The sequence below is a fragment of the Eschrichtius robustus genome, chromosome 14 (genome assembly GCF_028021215.1).
Source record: "Eschrichtius robustus isolate mEscRob2 chromosome 14, mEscRob2.pri, whole genome shotgun sequence".
Lineage (NCBI taxonomy): Eukaryota > Metazoa > Chordata > Mammalia > Artiodactyla > Eschrichtiidae > Eschrichtius > Eschrichtius robustus.
Genome location: NC_090837.1, coordinates 52,096,032 through 52,117,858, shown reverse-complemented (window position 1 = coordinate 52,117,858; position 21,827 = coordinate 52,096,032). Strand labels below are relative to the sequence as shown.

At 45.6% G+C, this 21,827-nt stretch overlaps 1 protein-coding gene across 5 annotated transcripts in view; it reads right to left on the bottom strand.

Annotated features, from left to right (window-relative positions):
- Positions 1 to 21,827, bottom strand: part of FHOD3 (formin homology 2 domain containing 3) — a 491,850-nt gene that overhangs the window by 52,750 nt on the left and 417,273 nt on the right. For all 5 annotated transcript variants that reach the window (XM_068562567.1, XM_068562563.1, XM_068562564.1 and 2 more), the window contains 2 exons: positions 20,698 to 21,578; positions 3,000 to 3,158 (listed from right to left, as the gene is read on the bottom strand). In XM_068562567.1, coding sequence (XP_068418668.1) covers positions 3,000 to 3,158; positions 20,698 to 21,578 — 1,040 coding nt within the window. The remainder of the gene's footprint in view (positions 1 to 2,999; positions 3,159 to 20,697; positions 21,579 to 21,827) is intronic.

The window sequence follows — 21,827 nt, the reverse complement described above, 5'->3', positions numbered from 1 at the left end:
CACAATAAAGAACTGTCCAGCCCAGAATGGCAATAGTACCAGCTGAGAAACCTTGCTTTCAACAAAAACTGTGGTAAAAACGTGTAACTCCATGTCTCGTGACTGTATATGAATTTACCGAGCACTCATGACACAATAAGCTCTCAGGAAGGGTTAGGCAGTGTTTTCTATGGCTGTGTCCTCTCACTGTACCTCATTTCACATGCCAGCTACTCCCGGAGGAAAACCACAGGCAGCGCTGTGATGCAGACTGCGTTGCCTCATGCATCTTCTCACTCCCCTTTCAGATTCCCTCTTATTCTTTTCGGTGGGTGAGCCCAGGCCCAGAGAGCCCACCTGGGCTGGCCGCCGCCAGGGCTGGCCTGTGGATTGCACTTCAGACTCAGGCTCTAGAAATCATATTTCAGCTCGACCTCTTACTGGCTTGTGAGCTTGGACACAGACAAACGTTGGAACTCACCCTCTTCATCTTTAAGATGAAGAACATACTACTAAGGTTCTGATGAGCATCTGTGTGAAGCACCTACCTGGCGTCTGGGCCACAGGAGGAAACCTAGGAAAGTCAAGTTTAGCTGTGCTGCTGCTCCTATATCCGTCATCATTACTGTACCTGCCATCATTCCTTCCTGGATCGAAAAGGTGCTCAGCTGGAAACCAGTCAGCAAAGGAAAAAATAATTTGATTCATTCTAAAATCTAAGTAACTTATTGTATCTGAAACTCTCCCCACCCAGGGAGACCGACATTTCAGGAAAGAGCAAAGGCAAAACCAAAGGCATCCACCTCTCCTGATGGACTTCCAAGTTCTCATGGCAAGAAGGGGAAATATTTTTAAAAGGGGAAGTTGTCATTTTTTCCTTCAATCAAGCTGGCCCTGGCTGCATTTGGAGCCTATGTACGAATCTGAAGCTTTTGCAGTCTTTAAAAGACCCTGTGAAGTAAACAGGATGGCCAGAACGTGCGCTAGGGCCTACTACTCTGTCTGTCCTATGTGAGAGACACTTTGCACTTGGTTCGTCCCGCTTGGCGGCTCCCACCTGCCCAATGTTCTTCTCTCTTGCTGCTCCGTGCGTCCCAGGGTGGAGGTGCCTCACACTGAGGCTGGGCCTGCCCCCTTCTTTCTCGCTGTCTGGCAGCTGCCTCAGTGTCCCTCTCTGTATTTGCCTACTGTCACATGCTCTCTCCTTTTTACACCCTCCCCGGTCTGCCACGTGCCCTCACTCCCTGGCTCTGTTGACCTGCTGTCCCGCATGGCCTGACTCCAGGGCTCGGGCTCCACCTCCTCTCCAGCCAGAGGGAAGTGCATTTCCCTCATCGTACCTGCTCCTGGCACAGGCTGTGTGTGTGTTTCTCAGGGCAGAGTTGCTTAGGCCTCGTACCGGTTTCCTAGGTTTGCCATAACAAAGCATCACAAACTCAGGGGTTCCAAACAAAGGAAATTTATTCTCTCACCGTTTGAGAGACTAGAAGTCTAATATCAAGGTGTCGGCAGGGCCATGCTCTTTCTGAAGACTCGAGGGGAGGATCTTTCCTTGCCTCGTCCTCGCATCTGGTAGTTGCAGGCAGTCCTTCATGTTCCTTGGCTTGTAAACGCTTCCCTCCAATTTCTGCCTCCATCATCACACGGTGTTCTGTTCTGTGTGTCTTCCTGTGTGTCTTCTGTGTTCCCATGGCATTCCCCTCTCTGGGTCTATGTCCAAACTGCTCTCTTCTTAGAAGGATATCAGCCAGTGGAGTAGGACCCACCCGAATCCAGGATGACTTTATCTTAACTTGATCATGTCTGCAAAGACCCTGTTTCCAAATAAGGTCACGTTCTGGGGTTCTGGGTAAGCATGGATTTTGAAGTTTGTACTCCATCCAGTACAAACCCCTGGAACAGGGCTTTCCCTGTGGAGGTCTCTGCTTTCCAAAGCACAAAGGCACAGCTGTCCTCCTGGGTTCAGGCATCACTTTGCCCCATGGGCCCCATTGCCCCCTACCACACTCAGGGCTGGAGACGCATCCGGCACAGCCCCCCAGGCCTGCCTCACTTTCAACTCTCCTGCCAAAGCCCGCTCTCCCTCACTGCAGCCAGGCTTCATTGGCTTCCTTCACTCTCGAGGCTTTCAAATAAGACTGGGTATGAAGGAATCTCAAGTATGGAGAGCCCTTAAAGGAATCCAGGGCTCTTTGCCAATAGAAGGACACTGCTTCATGACGTTGATGTTTCAACGTCATGAAGCAGTGTCCTAAGATCCCCACTCTGACCCAGTGGGCCTCCAGGCCATCCACCCGTCTGTAGGAATCTGTGGGCTGAGCCATTGGTTTCACTCACTCTTTCTCTGTTATGAGAATAGGAGATTTAACTTCCTACAGACAGGCACCAGCCCACAGCGAAGGGTGAGCAGGGCCTGGTGGAAGGGCACTGGACCCTGGCAGAGCAGGGGAGCTGTGGTGCCAGCTGGGCCGCCTGCCAGCCATGTAGTCACAGCCAAGGCACCCAACCTCTCTCCACTTGTGCCACTCAGATTAACAAATGCTGCAGACTCAGTTGGCTTGTGTTTTCCAGCTGATCAAATGAAACCCATCTCTACACACCCCAAAGGGTGCCAAGAGAGAAACAAAGCCGCTAACATGGAGTGAGCACGTACGGAAAACCCTACCTTTGAGACTGTTCATTAAATGTATTTGGTTTGAAATGATGTGAAAGAAGGCATCCCAGCCCCACCCCCGTGGAGGTTGTCAAATTCTTCCACGTCGAGGTAGGCGGAATGTGGTCAGAAGGAAGTTAGTAAACGAACCAGAGAGCGAGGATCTCTGAATTTCCTAGGCAAAGTGGGGCTTCTTTCCCCCCAGAAGTTAAAAAACAAGATGTGAGAATTATTAACATTATTCAGAATCTGGCTGAGACAGCAAAATGGCAAGCCACCCTGTGGAGAAAGTCACATTGGACACAGTAATGTTTACATATGCAGCGTATTACAGGACACAAATAACGCTCCACAGAGCTCCTCTTACCTCAATCCCTTCTTTGTTTAAGGCATATTCATCAAAATTCAAAATGGCTATCTTAATCGTTCTTGGAGGGGGCAGTACCGTCAGACCAATATTAATAGCATTGCTCCTCTTGGAATCCAGGACGATGATCTCCTGCTTTTTTCCATCTGCAGCAGTTTTCTTGTGATAAAATAAGGAGAATCCAAGATTAATGCATCATCTTTGGTCCTCTATTAAAAGCAAACTCACAACTTACTTAGACATGAAAACAAATGCCCTCAGTTTAGCTCAGGGAAGGACTAGCTACCTCTCAGCACAGCAGAGATCAGGGATTAGTTCCAAGAGGCCGCCAAGAGCAGGGCAGCAATGGAACTTCGCGAGCCAGACACGTTACAAAATAAAATTGATTTGCCTTCAACTGGGAAAAATGTGATATTTTGCAAGGAAAAAAAAAAAAAAAAAACCTGTTTTTTTCCATAGAAGCAGTGGAAACAAAACTCAAACCTCTCAGAGTTCCCTTCCTGCAGGCTGCAAGGTGTCGTAATGTGCCTTGGTTGGCCCTGGAGCGTGTGGTGTGTGCCCAGAGATGGACAAAGCTGGTCCGCGCACCGAGGAGACGGGAGCCAGAGGGGAATCCTGCAACGCTGGCCGGTCAGCCCTCCTGCATCTCAGGGGCTCCTCTCATCATTCCAACATCCTCCGCCCCGACACCTGAGCACTTCCGCCTCTCCTGCTACACTCAGCCATCTGGGCAGCTGCCCAGTGGGTGGGTGAAGAGGAGTGAGGGATAAACTAGCCAAGAGGCCGAGGAGGGGGACCATGTCCCCACAGAGCTCTGATGTATGTGGCCTCCCTGCTGGCCTGACATCCTCGGGGCGTTCCCTGCGGCCAGCCCCGGGCTGGCACACGGCCAGAAGCCAGGAAGGGTGTGAGGTGCTGAGCCAATGCTCACCTCTGCCCAGAGCTGTGACAAGGCCCCCAGCTTTCCCCTTCAGCTCTCGGGAAGCCAAGGGCGGGTGGCACCCGGACAGGTGGAGGGGGGCCGGTCAGCAAGCTCCCTGTGCTGCGCCACTTCCCTTGAGGCCACAGGGCTGGGAGGATGATGATTTTGATTCATGAAACAAGCCTGGGGTGACGAGGATGGGTAAGACCCGTCCAGCACAGTGATGGGGTGTGCTCACCGTGTGAGGGGCCCAGCTGTGGGGTAACTAACTCACCTGGTGGTGGAGAGGGTTAGGGTCTGGAGAAGCTGCCACCTGAGCTGGACCCTCAAGACTGTCTAGGACTAGCCTGGGGCTGGGAGAGAATACAAGCAGAGGAGAAGTGCCTTTGTCTAGTTCCAGGGAACTGCCAGGGATGAAGCTGGAGGTTTGGGGGCCATATGGGGGAGCTCCATGAATCAGCTGCTCAGAATCCCCCTGCAGGCAGGCCCCAGCTGAGCAGCTCATAGCTGCTCAATATCGGCCTCCTGTGCTGAGGCCTCAGCCTCTCCTCTGAGGAAGGGAACAAGGCTGGGCCTGGGAGCAGCTGAGCCACCCAGGGAAGCTGATCGCTGTAGCACAGGAGGTTGGGAGCTGGCAAGGAAAAACGGCTGCGGCCCCTTAAGTCCTACTGAGCCCTTCCAAACTCAATTGCTAACATTCTATTTTAGGTCCTTAAATATGCATTTGGGAATAAATTACAATTTCTTCACGAAGAAAATAAGCGAAAGCATCCCAGCTGTTTGGCCGCCTGGTAGCCAAGAGGAACAATTCCTGTGGGTGTGCTCGTCGGCTTGGAACTGTGAGCTCCCAGGGCCACGCGGCATAAATGCGCCCTCACTCTGTAGGGCAAGCTTGTCTTCTATATATTTAAGCAAATAAGCTTATCAGGAGCCCCTGAAATTTAGCTGAAATCTACTTTAAAATATTATTTTGTGTATAGAAGGCTAAGAAGGAACGAGAAAAGGTTTGACAAAATGCTGATTACAGGCGATGAAGACAGATGTGATGACTTGCGATGCCCACGTTGGGGTGCGGGGTGTCCACCCCTCCAGGTGCTGCAGGGAGCCTGCCCAACATCTGTTCCCTCTTCCCTGCTCACCAACAGGGACTTGATTTTTTTCAGGCTGGTAATATGTCGGTGAAATCAGTCACCTCCCTGGACCCTTGGCAGGTAAGGCTGGCAGTTTGGGTTTTTGTTTTCCTGATTAAAAAGAGATAGACCCAGTGAGCCATGCCTTTTGCCTTTCCCCCTTCTTCCTGCCTAGAATGTGGACATGAGGCCCGGAGAGACAGCCGTGAGACATCTCATGAGCATAACGAATGAAGCCACATGGACGGCAGCATGGAAGACGGAAGAAGCCTGGGACCTGGCATTGGAGAGGCAACTACCCACAGCCAGGCTCCAGCGCAGGAAGCATTTATGGGCAGGCGGGGATTCCCTGGGAATCATTAGCCCTTAGCCCCCCATCTATAGAGTACCCGTCATTCTAGGAGCCTCCAGAGATGCCTGAGCACGTCCAGCCCAACTGCAGCCTTTTTGCAAATGAGAAAAAGATGCCCACCTCCAGGGAGACACAGCCCCACGGCAAACAGCTTGAGAGGGAAGCATTGCTCAGATTTCAGCCCTCCCCCCTCAGCCAGCGTCCACATGCAGCAAGCTACCCACACAGACTCAGGGGTGGCTCTGAGCCTGAGATGTCCTTGCCCCCATTCTCAGTAGAACTCAGTTCACACCAATGGACACACCCACACCCACACACCCCATAAGTCGGGAAGAAGCAAGCCGCTGGGCATCCTGAGATAATGGGGAAGCTGTCTCCACAAACGACGCTACATGTTTTCAGAGCACTTCCAACCGCTTCGCAAAGGAAGGAATAAGAATTAAAGTCATATCTGAAATTGAACTGTTAAATCTCTGGATTTTATCCAAGAGGTATTTTAAATGCTCTTCTTCATAATTAAAACAGACTCCACTGGATGCTACTGACCCCTCAAGTGCCTTGGCGGCTGTCCTGCCTGACACGAGGGGTGGGTCACGCGGGCTTGTCCAACTCTCTCCTCCCCTCCCACAACAAACTGGAGCAGCGCCTGCAAGAACAAGCCAAAGTTCTCCGTGCCCGGAAGCATGCGTCCTGCCTAGGGATTAGCCGTCATCAATTCTGATCCATTTCAATCCTCTTTCAGGGTCAAAGCCCAGACCAGCAAGAGTGACCTTCACTACGTCCTTCACCTGGTCCTGTGTCTGAGTCACTGTCACCCATCCTCTTCCACAAAGCCTCTCATGCCCCGTCCTTCATTCCTGCCACCTGCACCCTGAGCCTCACCCCTGGTGCCAGCCTCCCAGGGCAGCCCACCATGGGCTGCCTGCTTCCAGCCTCTTCCCACCCCCAGCCCATTCATCCTACTCTTGCTAAGAGTCTTTCTCAGGCACCCATCTGCTTATTGCACTTCTTTGATCAGACAGTCTGTGACTGTCCATTGTTTGAAATGAGAAAAATAGGAAATTGGTCGATGACAGAAAGAGGAGATAAAGCAGATAAGACAGAGTGTTCCTTGCAAAGGAGGTTAGGAAATGTTAAATGACCCTCTAAAGGCATCTGGAAAGGAAGGGTTAAGATGTGATGGGGCAAAGGTGGAACAGGGTTGGGAGGATGACAGGAGGTGATACTTCTAGGCAGGAGATGAGAAAGTTGTTTTGCATTTTACTTGAGCCCAGACCCATCCCCCAACACAACACACAAACAAGGAAACAAAACGCCCAAACCTCCTGAAATATCAATACAGGCCCTACTTGAAGGAACTGACAAAATTTTCTTGAGAGCAAAAGAAGATGTGCATAAATGAGAAACATCATGTTCCTGGATAGGAGGCCTCAGTGTTGTAAGGATGTTCATTATCTCTCATCATAGAATTTATATATAAATAATATATATATTTTAAATGATTCTAATCAAATTCCGACAAGATTTTTTTGGAATTAAAAAATATTCTAGAGTTACTGTGAAAGAATTTATGTGTAAAAAATCCATAAGCAGAAATATATATAATATCTACCCAATTAGCTCTAAAAACTTATTATAAAACTGATATAATTAATGTGTAGCACTGGCACTAAACAGCTACAATGATAGAACAGATTAGAATGAAAGTACAGCAAAAGCTCTCTCATACAGTGATCCAGGGCATTCCAACAAGAGCTCAAGATCAGTGAGTCACAATCCATTATGAAAGCCCAGTTCTAATATGGAACCGAAGAAAGTAACTTTAAGTCAAAAAACTCAACATGGTAGGTAAACATCACGACAGACTGGATTGACTGACATCTTCCTTCTTTAAAAAAAAAGCCAGCAGAAAGCAAGAACACAGGCTATGTGGGAGTGGCCAAGGGTCATCATGGTTGGAGTATGCCACACCCCATGAGACCCCTCTGCTGATTGGTTTCTCAAGATGTTATCAGTGATGGTCCACGACAGCAAACCCTGAGCAGGAAAAGAGGCTGAGAAGCAAGCTCAGTCCTTCAACTGTCTCCTTCTGGTTGGCAGGGTATCTTCCCACATTTATTTATTTTTTGCCTTTCTTTGATATAGATCTCACTTCCTTAAACGAACATTTCCTGAGTGCCTGTTAGGTGCCTACGCCTTGAATGGGGACATTTTCCATGGAGACCAACAAAAACGTGGGGGGCCACGATGCCACCGGCAGCAATGGTCAGTCCTGGGACCACAGGAAATAAGCGTTTCTGCCTCAATTCTTTGATAAAAGGTCAATCAGCCAAACCTCTGCCCTCAGGTCTCAAGAACTCACAGGGCGGAAAGGATGCTGAGGGAGGCTCCTGTGGGTGGGGCTTCAGGCACAGGATGCTGGACTAGGGGGCTGCTGGAAGTGAAAATGGGAACAACTGTCTCTGGGGCAAGAGAGTTGCCCCAGCAACAGAGTGGAAGTGAGCAGAGTGGGGGGAACCAGGGTGGGGATGTCTTTGAACATGTAATTTCCCCAAGTACATCCAGAAGTTCTCAAGGTAAAAGAGGAACTTACTTCTTGAAGGGGCAGGGGGCACTCTAGGAAGAGGCCAGGCTCTGATTTGCTTCCAGAAAGCCTGGTGAAGCTGAACTTCTGACCGAACGAGGCAGCGACACCCAGAACCTCCTTCAAAACAACAACTATCAGGGAGCCTCCAACCTGCCAACAGTTGCCCTTCCAGAAATACTGTCTCTGGAGAAATGCTTCAGGCTTGCGTGGAATGGAGGGCTTCTGTTTGTTTTTGACTTGGCCAAGAAGATTGCAGGGAGTGGGGAGAGGGTGTAACAGCCAAAAGGGTGAGAGACTGAGGTTACCCTCTATGGCAAGAGATGCTGTCAAGGCCAGCAGAGACCTCTTAGAGAGAAGGGGCAGGAAGGAAGTCACCAAGGCAGTTCAGCTCCTCTCTCCCAAGCTGTCCAAGAGGGCTGAGGGTCCAGTTCCAGGAGGCAGAAGTGAGCCCCTCCAGGAGGAAGCTTCAAACAGGCGGTGCCCAAGACCACAAGACTTACAGAATTTCTAAGAAGCATAAAGGAGGTACTCAATTTAAGCAGTGAGTGCTAACTACCAAGGCTTAGGGGTAAGGGCTGTGACTTTCCCCTGTAGCCCTAGATTCACCTGGTGGTCCGCTCCCTGGGTGGGGGCCGTCTCTCTAGAACCAACCAGCTCCAAGAGGTTGGGCCCTGCAAACTCAGCCACTCCAAGGGGCAGAAAGTCACATACGACAGGAATATTTTTTAGAACGGTTAAACCACCTATTCAGGTCTTCTCAGGGGGACTGTGGGGCAACGCGAATCCTGATACAGAGATGGATGACCACAGGCCTCGCAGGGAGGAGACATGCAAGTCAGGTTTTTGGATGGAACAAAGTATTACCTCCAAGAACAAGTCTTTTAGAATCTGCAAGTAAAGAGACCAACTTGATTCTGAATGGTTATGGGGTGGGTGACCGCCATGTAAGAGTGACCACAACCTGATAGCATTCAATATCCTGAGGACAAGACCATTACTCCCCCTCATAATCATTTAGTTTGGAAAAGAGAAGGGTGAATATTCAGGCAGCAGTTAGGAAAAAGCGGAAAGGAAAATTTTAATGCTAAATAGTAGTCATTAAGCTTAGAGGCTAATTTAAAATCTCACATTGGAATCTCGGGAAAGTCACGTGAGACAAAGGCTAAGACAATCAATAGCATAAAAAATTACTGACCTGTTAACACAGCACAAAAGCACATTCTCCCCTGTTGCACTGGGTCTACCGAACAACCCTGGGAGGTCAGGCACACAGGATCAGGCCTGGTTTCTTTCTTTTTTCCCCCCCATAATCAAAAACAGGCTCAGAGAGGTTGACCGACTTGCTCAAGGTCACACAGTTAGAGGTAGAGTCCAGACCAAATGAAATTTAAAATTTCAGTAGCAAACCATACAGATCATTGAGGAGAAAGAGAGAGGTTTTTTTAAAAAAAAAAATGACAAGATTTAAAAATCCCCAAGGGAAGAGCACGAGGAAGTGTTCAGAGCATGAGCTTGAAAGTAGCTGAAACAAAACGGAATCCAAGGATGACACAAACAGATTCAGGAGCCCTGAAGGGTAACTGCAAATATCCAGAGCATCAAGTCACCCAGGTGGGTCAGCTGGGGTCTGACCCATTCACAGCCTGGAGACCTTGCCAAGTCACTGAATCTCTCTGTGTCTCGTGTCCTCTCTGGGACCCGATCTCACAGGGTTTGTTGTGAGGATGAAAGGAGACAATGGATGTAAATCAATGAGAACAAGGCTTGGCCCCTGGTAAGCACAACAGAAGTGTCTGCTGGGACTATTAGAAGAGTATTACTGGTATTGATACATGTAAAGTATTCAGGACAATACCTGGAAAATAGTGCTTTCTAAGAATTAGCTCTTAGCTTTTTTCACTACCAATGACTCCTTTTTTTTATCATTTTAACCTAATAACATTGTATTTAAAAATATATGGTTTACCAATGTGTATTTTTCATAACTAATGCATCTACCACGCTTGCTGATCAAAGGCACCTACATAAACAGGAGTGTCAGATCAGACCAGTGTCCCCACCCTGAATAGTGATAGTTGCAGGAGACAGTGCAGGGACTTGATACTCAATTTAGCCTGCAGAGCTGCTTCCAGGGGACATGGGCAACTTGCCTGGGGCTTCCTGAATGAATGAAAAGAGCTTATGGATGCTCATTAGAGTCTGTGCAGACCCCCAGGCACATGGACAGTGCCTGGTGTGGGAAGTAGATCTAGTAAATGAGCCGTGGCACACCATGATAAAGACGGCCAAGGTCCAGAGAAGGGCCACCGTGAAGGCATAAAATTCCACATGGGAGGAGAGGACAAAATGAGCAGAGTAGGGAGGGGAGCACGAGCAAAGACTGTGGAGGCTCACAGTCTGGGCAGGTGGATAGGGCTTTGCCTTCCAAAGTTTTCTGAAATGTTGACATGGAGAATCACTGCTTTGAATTTTTTAAGAGTAATTTTACTAGACACAAAGGATGCAGTTTTTAAAAAGTGGTTATTCAGCACACAGAACTTGTCATCCCAGAGGGTGCTGTGACTGAAAATAGAAACTGGGCTAAGGACATGATTTATTAAGAGGACTCAGAGTCTTGGAGAAAACGGCTAAGTTTGAGAGCATTTCCATGAAAGGCGACTGACCTCTCAAAACGCTTGTCAGCATCACTGTCACAGACCCTGGGGCTGGCTCAGCAAGGCATGAGTTCTAGAAATGGTAAATCATTCCTCCTCGTTCCCCGCTAACTGCCAAAAGAGTGACGCCACAGGATATTTTCAAAACTGTCCACTGAGAAAGTGACAATGACAGTGATGCCACGATACAGATGTCATAAAGATGTGACTGCTATGGAATTTTCCTAAGTCCTGTAACGAGGGAGAAGGCCATATACATGGGAGAGCATTAAGGCAAAAGACAACAACAACGTCCAAAAGCCAAACATACCCCACATCCAAAAGCCAAAGAAACCTAAATAAAAGCTGAAAAACCTTTAGTTAGGAATAGAGTTTCTGAGGACCTGGCCAGAATAGACTTGCTTATTGGTAAGTTTAATTTTAATTTCCCGTATTTGTTCTTAGAGTCGTTTACAGAAGAGGCCAACTGTAAAACAGTTACATTTCCAATGTTAATGTAGTTTATCTAGTACCCTAACCAGGAGACTTTTGAGAGGGGAAGGGAGTACCCTTAATAATTATGCTGGGACCTCCACTCACACCAGGATCATCCTGGATACACTAGGGTGTGTGATCACCCCCAGATAAGCCCCTAAGTTGGGTTTGGAATTTCCAGGGAGAATTCAGGTTTTTTGAGGGTGCTGTTCAATAAAATAACATACTTCCTTATGACCTGAACTTGAATATAAGGTAGGAAGATTTTCCTCTCTTCTCAGGAGAATAAAATGGAGGTGGACGTGGGGGGCCAGTGAAGGAGTCAATGTGGAAAGTGATGGTGGGAACAATGCCCCCCTCAATGGTGCCTCATTTTTCACTTTAAATCAATGGTTCCCAACTTTGGCTGAGGACCCTGGGGAGATTTTCAAAATAACCCAGGCCAGGGCTTACCTCAGACCAATAAATCATCATCTCTGAATTTTCTTAAAGAGTCACTGCTAATAGTTTCTGATATATTTCGAAACTACAAGGTAAATAAAGTTGAACAAATTTCTCCAAATCCATTCCGGAGCCCCCTCCCCTTAATAAAGCAATGAACCCAGGTGAGTAAGATAGCAATGAGTCCCCAAAGGGGAAATCAGATCCCTTCTTCCTTCTGTGCCCCTCTTCCACTCCATACCTTTTGTGGTCTCTCTGGATGTGGGAGTATAAAAGCTGCCCTTTGGGGTCAAGAGGGAATTGGCTGCCCTGGATTAGGCACAGGGGTGGAAGGCCACTTCCTGGGGCACCTCAGGGTGATGTCAAGTCCATGGAGGGTACCTCCCCACCCCCCAGGGGCTTTTTGCCCTGACATCCTACTCTGGAGTCATTTTAAGCACCTCTTATGCCATTCTCCACATCTTAGACCAGTAGAAGAAACACAACATGATGAAATTTAGTGCAGGATTTCTGTCTTTTTCCTCAAAATATAATTAAAATCATCTTACTAAAAAGCTATATAGAGAGATTGGTTCAGGATGGTGGAGTACAAGGACGTGCTCTCACTCCCTCTTGTGAGAACACCAGAATCACAACTAACTGCTGAAAAATCATGGACAGGAAGACACTGGAACTCACCAAAAAAGGTACCCCACATGCAAAGACAAAGGAGAAGCCACAATGAGATAGTAGGAGGGGCGCAATCACAATAAAATCAAATCCCATAACTGCTGGGTGGGTGACTCACAAACCGGAAAACACTTCTACAACAGAAGTCCACCCACTGGAGTGAAGGTTCTCAGTCCCACGTCAGGCTTCCCAACCAGGGGGTCCGGCAACAGGAGGAGGAATTCCTAGAGAATCAGACTTTGAAGGCTAGAGGGATTTGATTACAGGACTTCGACAGGACTGGGGGAAACAGAGACTCCACTCTTGGAGGGAACACACAAAGCAGTGTGTGCAACGGCACCCAGGGGAAGGAGCAGTGACCCCCATAGGAGACTGAACCAGACCTACCTGCTAGTGGTGGAGGGTCTCCTGCAGACGCGGGGGTGGGGGGGGCGCTGTGGCTCACTGTGAGGAAAAGGACACTGGCAGCAGAAGTTGTGGGAAGTACTCCTTGGCGTGAGCCCTCCCAGAGTCTGCCACCCCACCAAAGAGCCCAGGTAGACCTCCAGTGTTGGGTCACCTCAGGCCAAACAACCAACAGGGAGGGAAGGCAGCCCCACCCATGAGCAGACAAGCGGATTAAAGTTTTACTGAGCTCTGCCCACCAGAGCAACACCCAGCTCTACCCACCACCATTCCCTCCCATCAGGAAACTTGCACTAGCCTCTTAGATAGCCTCATCCACCAGAGGGCAGACAGCAGAAGCAAGAAGAACTACAATCCTGCAGCCTGTGGAACAAAAACCACATTCACAGAAAGATAAACAAGATGAAAAGACAGAAGGCTATGTACCAGATCAAGGAACAAGATAAAACCCCAGGAAAACAACTAAATGAAGTGGAGATAGGCAACCTTCCAGAAAAAGAATTCAGAATAATGATACTGAAGATGATCCAGGACCTAGGAAAAAGAATGGAGGCAAAGATTAAGAATATGTAAGAAATGTTTAAAAAAAGACCTAGAAGAATTAAAGAATAAACAAACAGAGATGAACAATACAATAACTGAAATGAAAAATACACTAGAAAGAATCAATAGCAGAATAATTGAGGCAGAAGAACGGATAAGTGACCTGGAAGACAGAATGGTGGAATTCACTGCTGTGGAACAGAATAAAGTAAAAAGAATGCAAAGAAACGAAGAGAGTCTAAGAGACCTCTGGGACAACATTAAATGCAACAACATTCACATTATAGGGGTTCCAGAATGAGAAGAGAGAGAGAAACGACCTGAGAAAATATTTGAAGAGATTATAGTCAAAAACTTCCCTAACATGGGAAAGGAAATAGCCACCCAAGTCCAGGAAGCACAGAGAGTCCCATACAGGATAAACCCAAGGAGAAACACGCCGAGACACATAGTAATCAAATTGACAAAATTATAAAGACAAAGAAAAATTACTGAAAGCAGCAAGGGAAAAACGACAAATAACATACAAGAGAACTCCCATATGGTTAACAGCTGATTTCTCAGCAGAAACTCTACAAGCCAGAAGGGAGTGGCATGACATATTTAAAGTGATGAAAGGGAAGAACCTACAGCCAAGATTACTCTACCTGGCAAGGATCTCATTCAGATTTGATGGAGAAATCAAAAGCTTTACAGACAAGCAAAAGCTAAGAGAATTCAGCACCACCAAACCAGCTCTACAACAAATGCTAAAGGAACTTCTCTAAGTGGGAAACACAAAAGAAGGAAAGGACCTACAAAAACAAACCAATAACAATTAAGAAAATGGTCATAGGAACACACATATCAATAATTAACTTAAACGTGAATGGATTAAATGCTCCAACCAAAAGACACAGGCTCGCTGAATGGATACAAAAACAAGACCCATATATATGCTGTCTACAAGAGACCCACTTCAGACCTAGGGACACATACAGACTGAAAGTGAGGGGCTGGAAAAAGATATTCCACGCAAATGGAAATCAAAAGAAAGCTGGAGTAGCAATACTCATAGCAGATAAAATAGACTTTAAAATAAAGAATGTTACAAGAGATAAGGAAGGACACTACATAATGAGCAAGGGATCAATCCAAAAATAAGATATAACAATTATAAATATATACGCACCCAACATAGGAGCACCTCAATACATAAGGCAACTGCTAACAGCTATAAAAGAGGAAATCGACAGTAACACAGTAATAGTGGGGGACTTTAAGGCCTCAGTTACACCAATGGACAGATCATACAACAGAAAAGTAATAAGGAAACACAAGCTTTAAATGACACAATAGACCAGAGATATTTAATTGATATTTATAGGACATTCCATCCGAAAACAGCAGATTACACTTTCTTTTCAAGTGCGCAGGGAACATTCTCCAGGATAGATCACATCTTGGGTCACAAATCAAGCCTCAGTAAATTTAAGAAAATTAAAATCATATCAAGCATCTATTCTGACCACAACGCTATGAGATTAGAAATGAATTACAGGGAAAGAAACGTAAAAAACACAAACACATGGAGGCTAAACAATACATTACTAAATAACAAAGAGATCACTGGAGAAATCAAAGAGAAAATAAAAAAATACCTAGAGACAAATGACAATGAAAACACGACAATCCAAAACCTATGGGATGCAACAAAACCAGTTCTAAGAGGGAAGTTTATAGCAATACAAGCCTACCTTCAGAAAGACGAAAAATCTGAAATAAACAATCTAACCTTATGCCTAATGGAACTAGAGAAAGAAGAACAAACAAAACCCAAAGTTAATAGAAGGAAAGAAATCATAAAGATCAGAGCAGAAACAAATGAAATAGAAACAAAGAAAACAATAGCAAACATCAATAAAACTAAAAGCTGGTTCTTTGAGAAGATAAACAAAATTGATAAGCCATTAGCCACACTCATCAAGAAAAAGAGGGAGAGGATTCAAATCAATAAAATTAGAAATGAAAAAGCAGAAGTTACAACAGACACCGCAGAAATACAAATCATCCAAAGAGACTACTACATGCAACTCTATGCCAATAAAATGGACAACCTGGAAGGAATGGACAAATTCTTAGAAAGGTATAACCTTCCAAGACTGAACCAGGATGAAATAGAAAATATGAACAGACCCATCACAAGTAATGAAATTGAAACTGTGATTAAAAATCTTCCAACAAATAAAAGTCCAGGACCAGATGGCTTCACAGATGAATTCTAAGAAACATTTAGAGAAGAGTTAACACCCACCCTTCTCAAACTCTTCCAAAAAATTGCAGAGGAAGGAACACTCCAAAACTCATTCTATGAGGCCACCATCTCCCTGATACCGAAACCAGACAAAGATACTACAAAAAAAGAAAATTACAGATCAATATCACTGATGAATATAGATGCAAAAATCCTCAACAAAATACTAGCAAACAGAATCCAACAACACATTAAAAGGATCATACACCACGATCAAGTGGGATTTATCCCAGGGATGCAAGGATTCTTCAATATATGCAAATCAATCAATGTGATACACCATATTAACAAATTGAAGACTAAAAACCACATGATCATCTCAATAGATGCAGAAAAAGCTTTTGACAAAATTCAACACCCATTTATGATAAAAACTCTCCATAAAGTGGGCATAGAGGGAAACTACCTCAACATAATAAAGGCCATATACGACAAACCCACAGCCAACATCGTTCTCAATGCTGAAAAAATGAAAGCATTTCCTCTAAGATCAGGAACAAGACAAAGATGTCACTCTTGCCACTATTATTCAACATAGTTTTGGAAGTCCTAGCCACAGCAATCAGAGAAGAAAAAGAAATAAAAGGAATACAAACTGGAAAACAAGAAGTAAAACTGTCACTGTTTGCAGATGACATGATACTATACATAGAGAATCCTAAAGATGCCACCAGAAAACTACTAGAGCTAATCAATGAATTTGGTAAAGCTTCAGGATACAAAATTAATGCACAGAAATCTCTTGCATTCCTATACACTAATGATGCAATATCTGAAAGAGAAATTAAGGAAATACTCCCATTTACCACTGCAACAAAAAGAATAAAATACCTAGGAATAAACCTACCTAGGGAGACAAAAGACCTGCATGCAGAAAACTATAAGACACTGATGAAAGAAATTAAAGATGATACCAACAGATGGAAAGACATACCATGTTGTTGGACTGGAAGAATCAATATTGTGAAAATGGTTATACTACCCAAAGCAATCTACAGAGTCAATGCAATCCCTATCAAATTACCAATGGCATTTTTTTACAGAACTAGAACAAAAAATCTTAAAATCTGTATGGAGACACAAAAGACCCCAAGTAGCCAAAGCAGTCCTGAGGGGAAAAAATGGAGCTGCAGAAATCAGACTCCCTGACTTCAGACTATACTACAAAGCTACAGTAATCAAGACAATATGGTACTGGCACAAAAGCAGAAATATAGATCAATGGAACAGGATAGAAAACCCAGAGATAAACCCACTCACCTATGATCAACTAATCTATGACAAAGGAGGCAAGGATATACAATGGAGAAAAGACAGCCTCTTCAATAAGTGGTGCTGGGAAAACTGGACAGCTACATGTAAAAGAATGAAATTAGAACACTTCCTAACACCATACACAAAAATAAACTCAAAATGGATTAGAGACCTAAATGTAAGACTGGACACTATAAAACTCTTAGAGGAAAACATAGGCAGAACACTCTTTGACATAAATCACAGCAAGATCTTTTTTGATCCACCTCCTCGAGTAATGGAAATAAAAACAAAAATAAAGAAATGGGACCTAATGAAACGTAAAAGCTTTTGCAAAGCAAAGGAAGCTACAAACAAGACAAAAAGGCAACCCTCAGAATGGGAGAAAATATTTGCAAACAAATCAACAGACAAAGGATTAATCTCCAAATTACATAAACAGCTCATGCAGCTCAATATTAAAAAAGCAACCCAATCCAAAAATGGGCAGAAGACCTAAATAGACAGTTCTCCAAAGAAGAGATACAGATGACCAAGAAGCACATGAAAAGCTGCTCAACATCACTAATTATTAGAGAAATGCAAATCAAAACTACAATGAGGTATCACCTCACACCAGTTAGAATGGGCATCATTAGAAAATCTACAAACAACAAATGCTGGAGAGGGTGTGGAGAAAAGGGAACCCTCTTGCACTGTTGGTGGGAATGTAAACAGATACAGCCACTATGGAGAACACTATGGAGGTTCCTTAAAAAACTAAAAATAGAATTACCATATGACCCAGCAATCCCACTACTGGGCATATACCCAGAGAAAACCGTAATTCAAAAAGACACATACACCCTAATGTTCATTGCAGCACTATTTACAATAGCCAGGTCATGGAAGCAACCTAAATGCCCATCGACAGACGAATGGATAAAGAAGAAGTGGTACATATATACAATGGGATACTACTCAGCCATAAAAAGGAGCAAAATTGGGTCATTTGTAGAGACGTGGATGGATCTAGAGACCATCATACAGAGTGAAGTAAGTCAGAAAGAGAAAAACAAATACCTTATATTAACTCATATATGTGGAACCTAGAAAAATAGTACAGATGCACCAGTTTGCAGGGCAGAAATTGAGACACAGATATAGAGAACATACGGACACCAAGGGGGTAAAGGGGGTAGTGGTGGTGGTGGTGGGATGAATTGGGAGATTGGGATTGACATATATACACTAATATGTATAAAATGGATAACTAATAAGAACCTGCTATATAAAAAATAAAATAAAATTCAAAAAAAAGCTATATATATATTATACATATATAATATATATATATCTACTGCTGAGAGATAAAAGTAGATCCAGTTCCAGAAACTATTTGGAAAGGAAATCAAAAAGCACATCTCTCTGTCCTTATCATTTCCATTAAGTGGTCACCCAGCCTTGGATCTGGCACATGAATCTTTAGAGGTAACTCGGTTGGTCATAACGACGCCCTGCAACTCTAGTCTGGTGTAAGTTTTCTGATGGAAACTATAACTGATTCCCTTTGCTCTGTGCTGCCTTGTGAAGTCTGTTTTATTTTTGATGCACTCTATTGCGTTTAATGAAGAACTTCTCATGAGCCAGAATTTGGAAGTGACTGTTTACAGCTGAGTTTTATGAAAATCACAGTCAAGGATTAGAAACAGAAGTAAAATTGGTTGTACCTGTATGGGTAACATACACATAACAGGTTCAACACTCCAGTTTGCATTCTCACCTTTTGTAACATTTATCAATTAACCCCTACTCACATTTCCTAGCCTCCCAAGATGGTCTCCTGTGTCCCATTGTAGAACATTCTGGAATCAGTGTGGTCAATTTTTCAATATACTACTTTCCTCTTATGCTCTCACTTTATAAAAACTAGGCGAACATTTGTCCTTAAGCTGGGAAATAAAGGATTTTAAGAGGTTGCCACCTACTTCAAGCAAGACTGGAACTTTGGGCTACTGAGAGGGCACCAACCAGGCTCTTATCACCAACCACAGTGGGACCAAGAGAAGGAGGCGGGAGAGGTGAACCCACTTTCTGTATTCTCAAGGAAGCTTTTAACTTTGCCATTTCCTTTGTAAAAATGAAGTCAGAAGTGCCTTCACTGCCAAACTGTTACTCTTTTATTCTTCCCAACCTGAGTCAAGAGCCAGGCTCTCCGTCAGCAACCTCCGAGGCTGAGGAGCAACCAGGGAAAGCCCAGAGGGTGCAGGAGCCACGCGGGATGATGGAGACGGGCCAACCAGATCAGCGTGTTGGAGCGTGAAGGGAGTGAGGGCACAACCTGGGTAACTCCTGGCCACCACGTCTCCTGTTTCAGCCCCGCCAGGCCAGTCTTCTCCCAGATGCCAGAGCTGATGGTAAGAATTGAAGGGGGCATGAGGGTGGTTCATCACCACAAGTGACCAGTCCTGGGAAGTCAGGACACAGAGACACTGAGAGCAGGTGCCCAACGTCACTTCCCTTGGTGTCATTTTCTAGAGAGGACAAGAGGGGGTCTACTTCCAGCTGGAGGAGAGGACTGATGGCATGATTTTCTGTACTGGATTCTAGCAGTTTGATTTGTAAACAGGAGAAAACTTTAATTCTGACTTGGGGGTGGGGTGGGGTACAGCTGGAAATGGTTTAGATTCACATGCTTGCTGGGACTGGGCAGAAATCATTGCAAGGGTAAAGGCCAGCTCAGGAAGAGCAGCAGGTAGATCCAGACCCCCAGGCACAGGTTTTAACAGGAAGTTGACCGCTTACAGCTCCCACCCTAGCCTTTCAGCATCACACAGTGGTGACAGGCGCTAACTCCATCACTCGGGTCCTTGTCTGAAGGACACTCCTGTCCTGAGGTTGCGGCACATACTTCTTGATTCAAACTCAGTGCCCGATTGGCAGGTCAGGGAGCCCAACTCAGGCATCTTTATACTCACCCAATACGATGCTAAGTGAAGCAACCCATGGAGCTGGAATTAATTCACGATAATAAGTTCTTACATGTTTAAACTATACTTTACAAAGTGTTTTCTCTTACCCCTAGTTCCTGAGAAGATAGTCTTAAACCTGTTTTAAAACTGTAATATACCCAGAATCACAAGAGGTTTTTAAAAAACCAGTTCTTTAAGCTATGTAAAGGAGACCCTATTAATGCAGTGAATTATGAGAAATAAAATCTGTGACAGTATCAGCAGCCTCTTCATCAGTGTTCATTAGCCATGACTTTACCTTTGATGTCCAGTAACTTCATGTACAGAGCTTTCCATTTATAAAAGTGGACAGAATATCTCTGTTAAAAATATCACAGCAGCAATGCCTACAGGGTTCTCAAACAACTATGAAAAATAAGAAATCTAGATACATGTGTAATGTTTACAGATGCTAACTATCCGGTTATTTGGAAATATCTAGATAGTTGCAGCACGCTGACTCAGCCAGGGGATTATCTGAAGAAATGCCACGCGGATTACTGCCTTTGTGAAAGCATTGTGTGGTTACAGCTGAGGTTCAAACTACTACTATCAACCATAAACAACAAAGGTTAAGTGTGAATAAACACATCCCCGGGGCGAAGTCGGTACGTTTGATTAATTAGCAAGCCTACTTTCCTCTAGAGAATGTCAACATCTGCTGTCGGCCCATACTAACATTCCCTGGGTAACCCTTTCGTTTCTTCCTCGAGGTTACTGGGTTCTTTGAAAGCTATTTCGCCTGTTGGTGTTAGTAAGCTGCTGTCCATGTTAGCAATGAAGGGTCCCTTACGCATTTAGCTCACACCTAGCATGTGGCACTGAGAGTACTGTATAAAAGGTCAGATTTTTATACCAACTGCCTTTTTTAGCAAATAGCAAGAGCAACGTGAAGGGCATTTTATATACAACAAACCTCTCCGTTCTACCCAACAGCTGAAAGTAACTCTGCCAATCAAGAGGCATGCTGGATGCTAGCGGTACCTTGGAGACGGCCAGTTCCTTCGATTTAGACTCAAACAGGTGCTCCAGCTTGGAAGTGTCCACCTTAATAGGTTCCAGTTTCGACCACAGGAATTCTCTGCAGCGGCCGTTGTTCTTACACGGCCACTCAAAAGGCCGCACTTCATTCCAGAACAGACGGATGGTCTTCTTTTTCTTGGTGAATGCTGGCTGACCCCTGGGTACCTGGGGCCACCCTAAGCCCTGAGGAGCACTGAATACTGGAGGAGGAGCCAATAAATTACCGGGGACTGGAGGGGGAGGCACGCCATCCAGCAGGGGCGGAGGGGGAGGGGGCGGCAAACCTAGAAAGGTGGGCGGGGGAGGGGGAGGCGGCCCCGGGGCCTCCCTGTGACCCAGGTCCACGTCCAGGACGTCGATGTCGTCCTCCTCCCCCAGGTCAGTGAAATCCATGTCTTGGATTCTGAGCTCCCGCGGATTGGCCATGAGCTGGTCCCAGATGTAGTCAGATTCTGTCTTGGGCTGTGCCGACACCTTCTCCGTGACCTTGTCATCGGGCTCGGCGCCAGGGGAGATGGACCCTCTCCCTAGGTCCCCGCTGTTGAATTTCTCAGCAAAGGCTTTCACGCTGCCCCGATTGTCCAGACAGCCAACGTCCACCCTCCTGACGCTCTCATCCTGGGCCAGAGAGTTGGCCTGCAGGGTGGATATCCGGCTGGCCAGGCTGGCTACGGCCTCCGCCCCCTGCGCGGTCCTCGTGGTCTCGCCCTCCCCCTGCTCCTCATCATCCGTGGGCTTTCTATTATGGGCATACAGCATGTCCAGCATGAACCGTTTGCTGGTAAGGATGTCGCCACACTGCTCATTTACACCGGCATCCTGAACACCCGCAGACCACAAACCTGAAAAGTTCACAGGAAAAAAAAAATGAGAACGTGGCATGGGCCTCAATACTATGAGAAAAGCAACTAGGCAACATGTGGACATTGCACACAGAGGGATTCAGGAAGGCACAGAAATAAAGCAATTGGAGAGGAAGGTGGTCATGCCTGACAAGATGCTCTTGATCAGAAAGAGACGCTACATCAAAGAGCCAATGACCCACTCTAGGACCCAAGATTCTTGTAGGTATGACACTGCTTGTGGCTCTG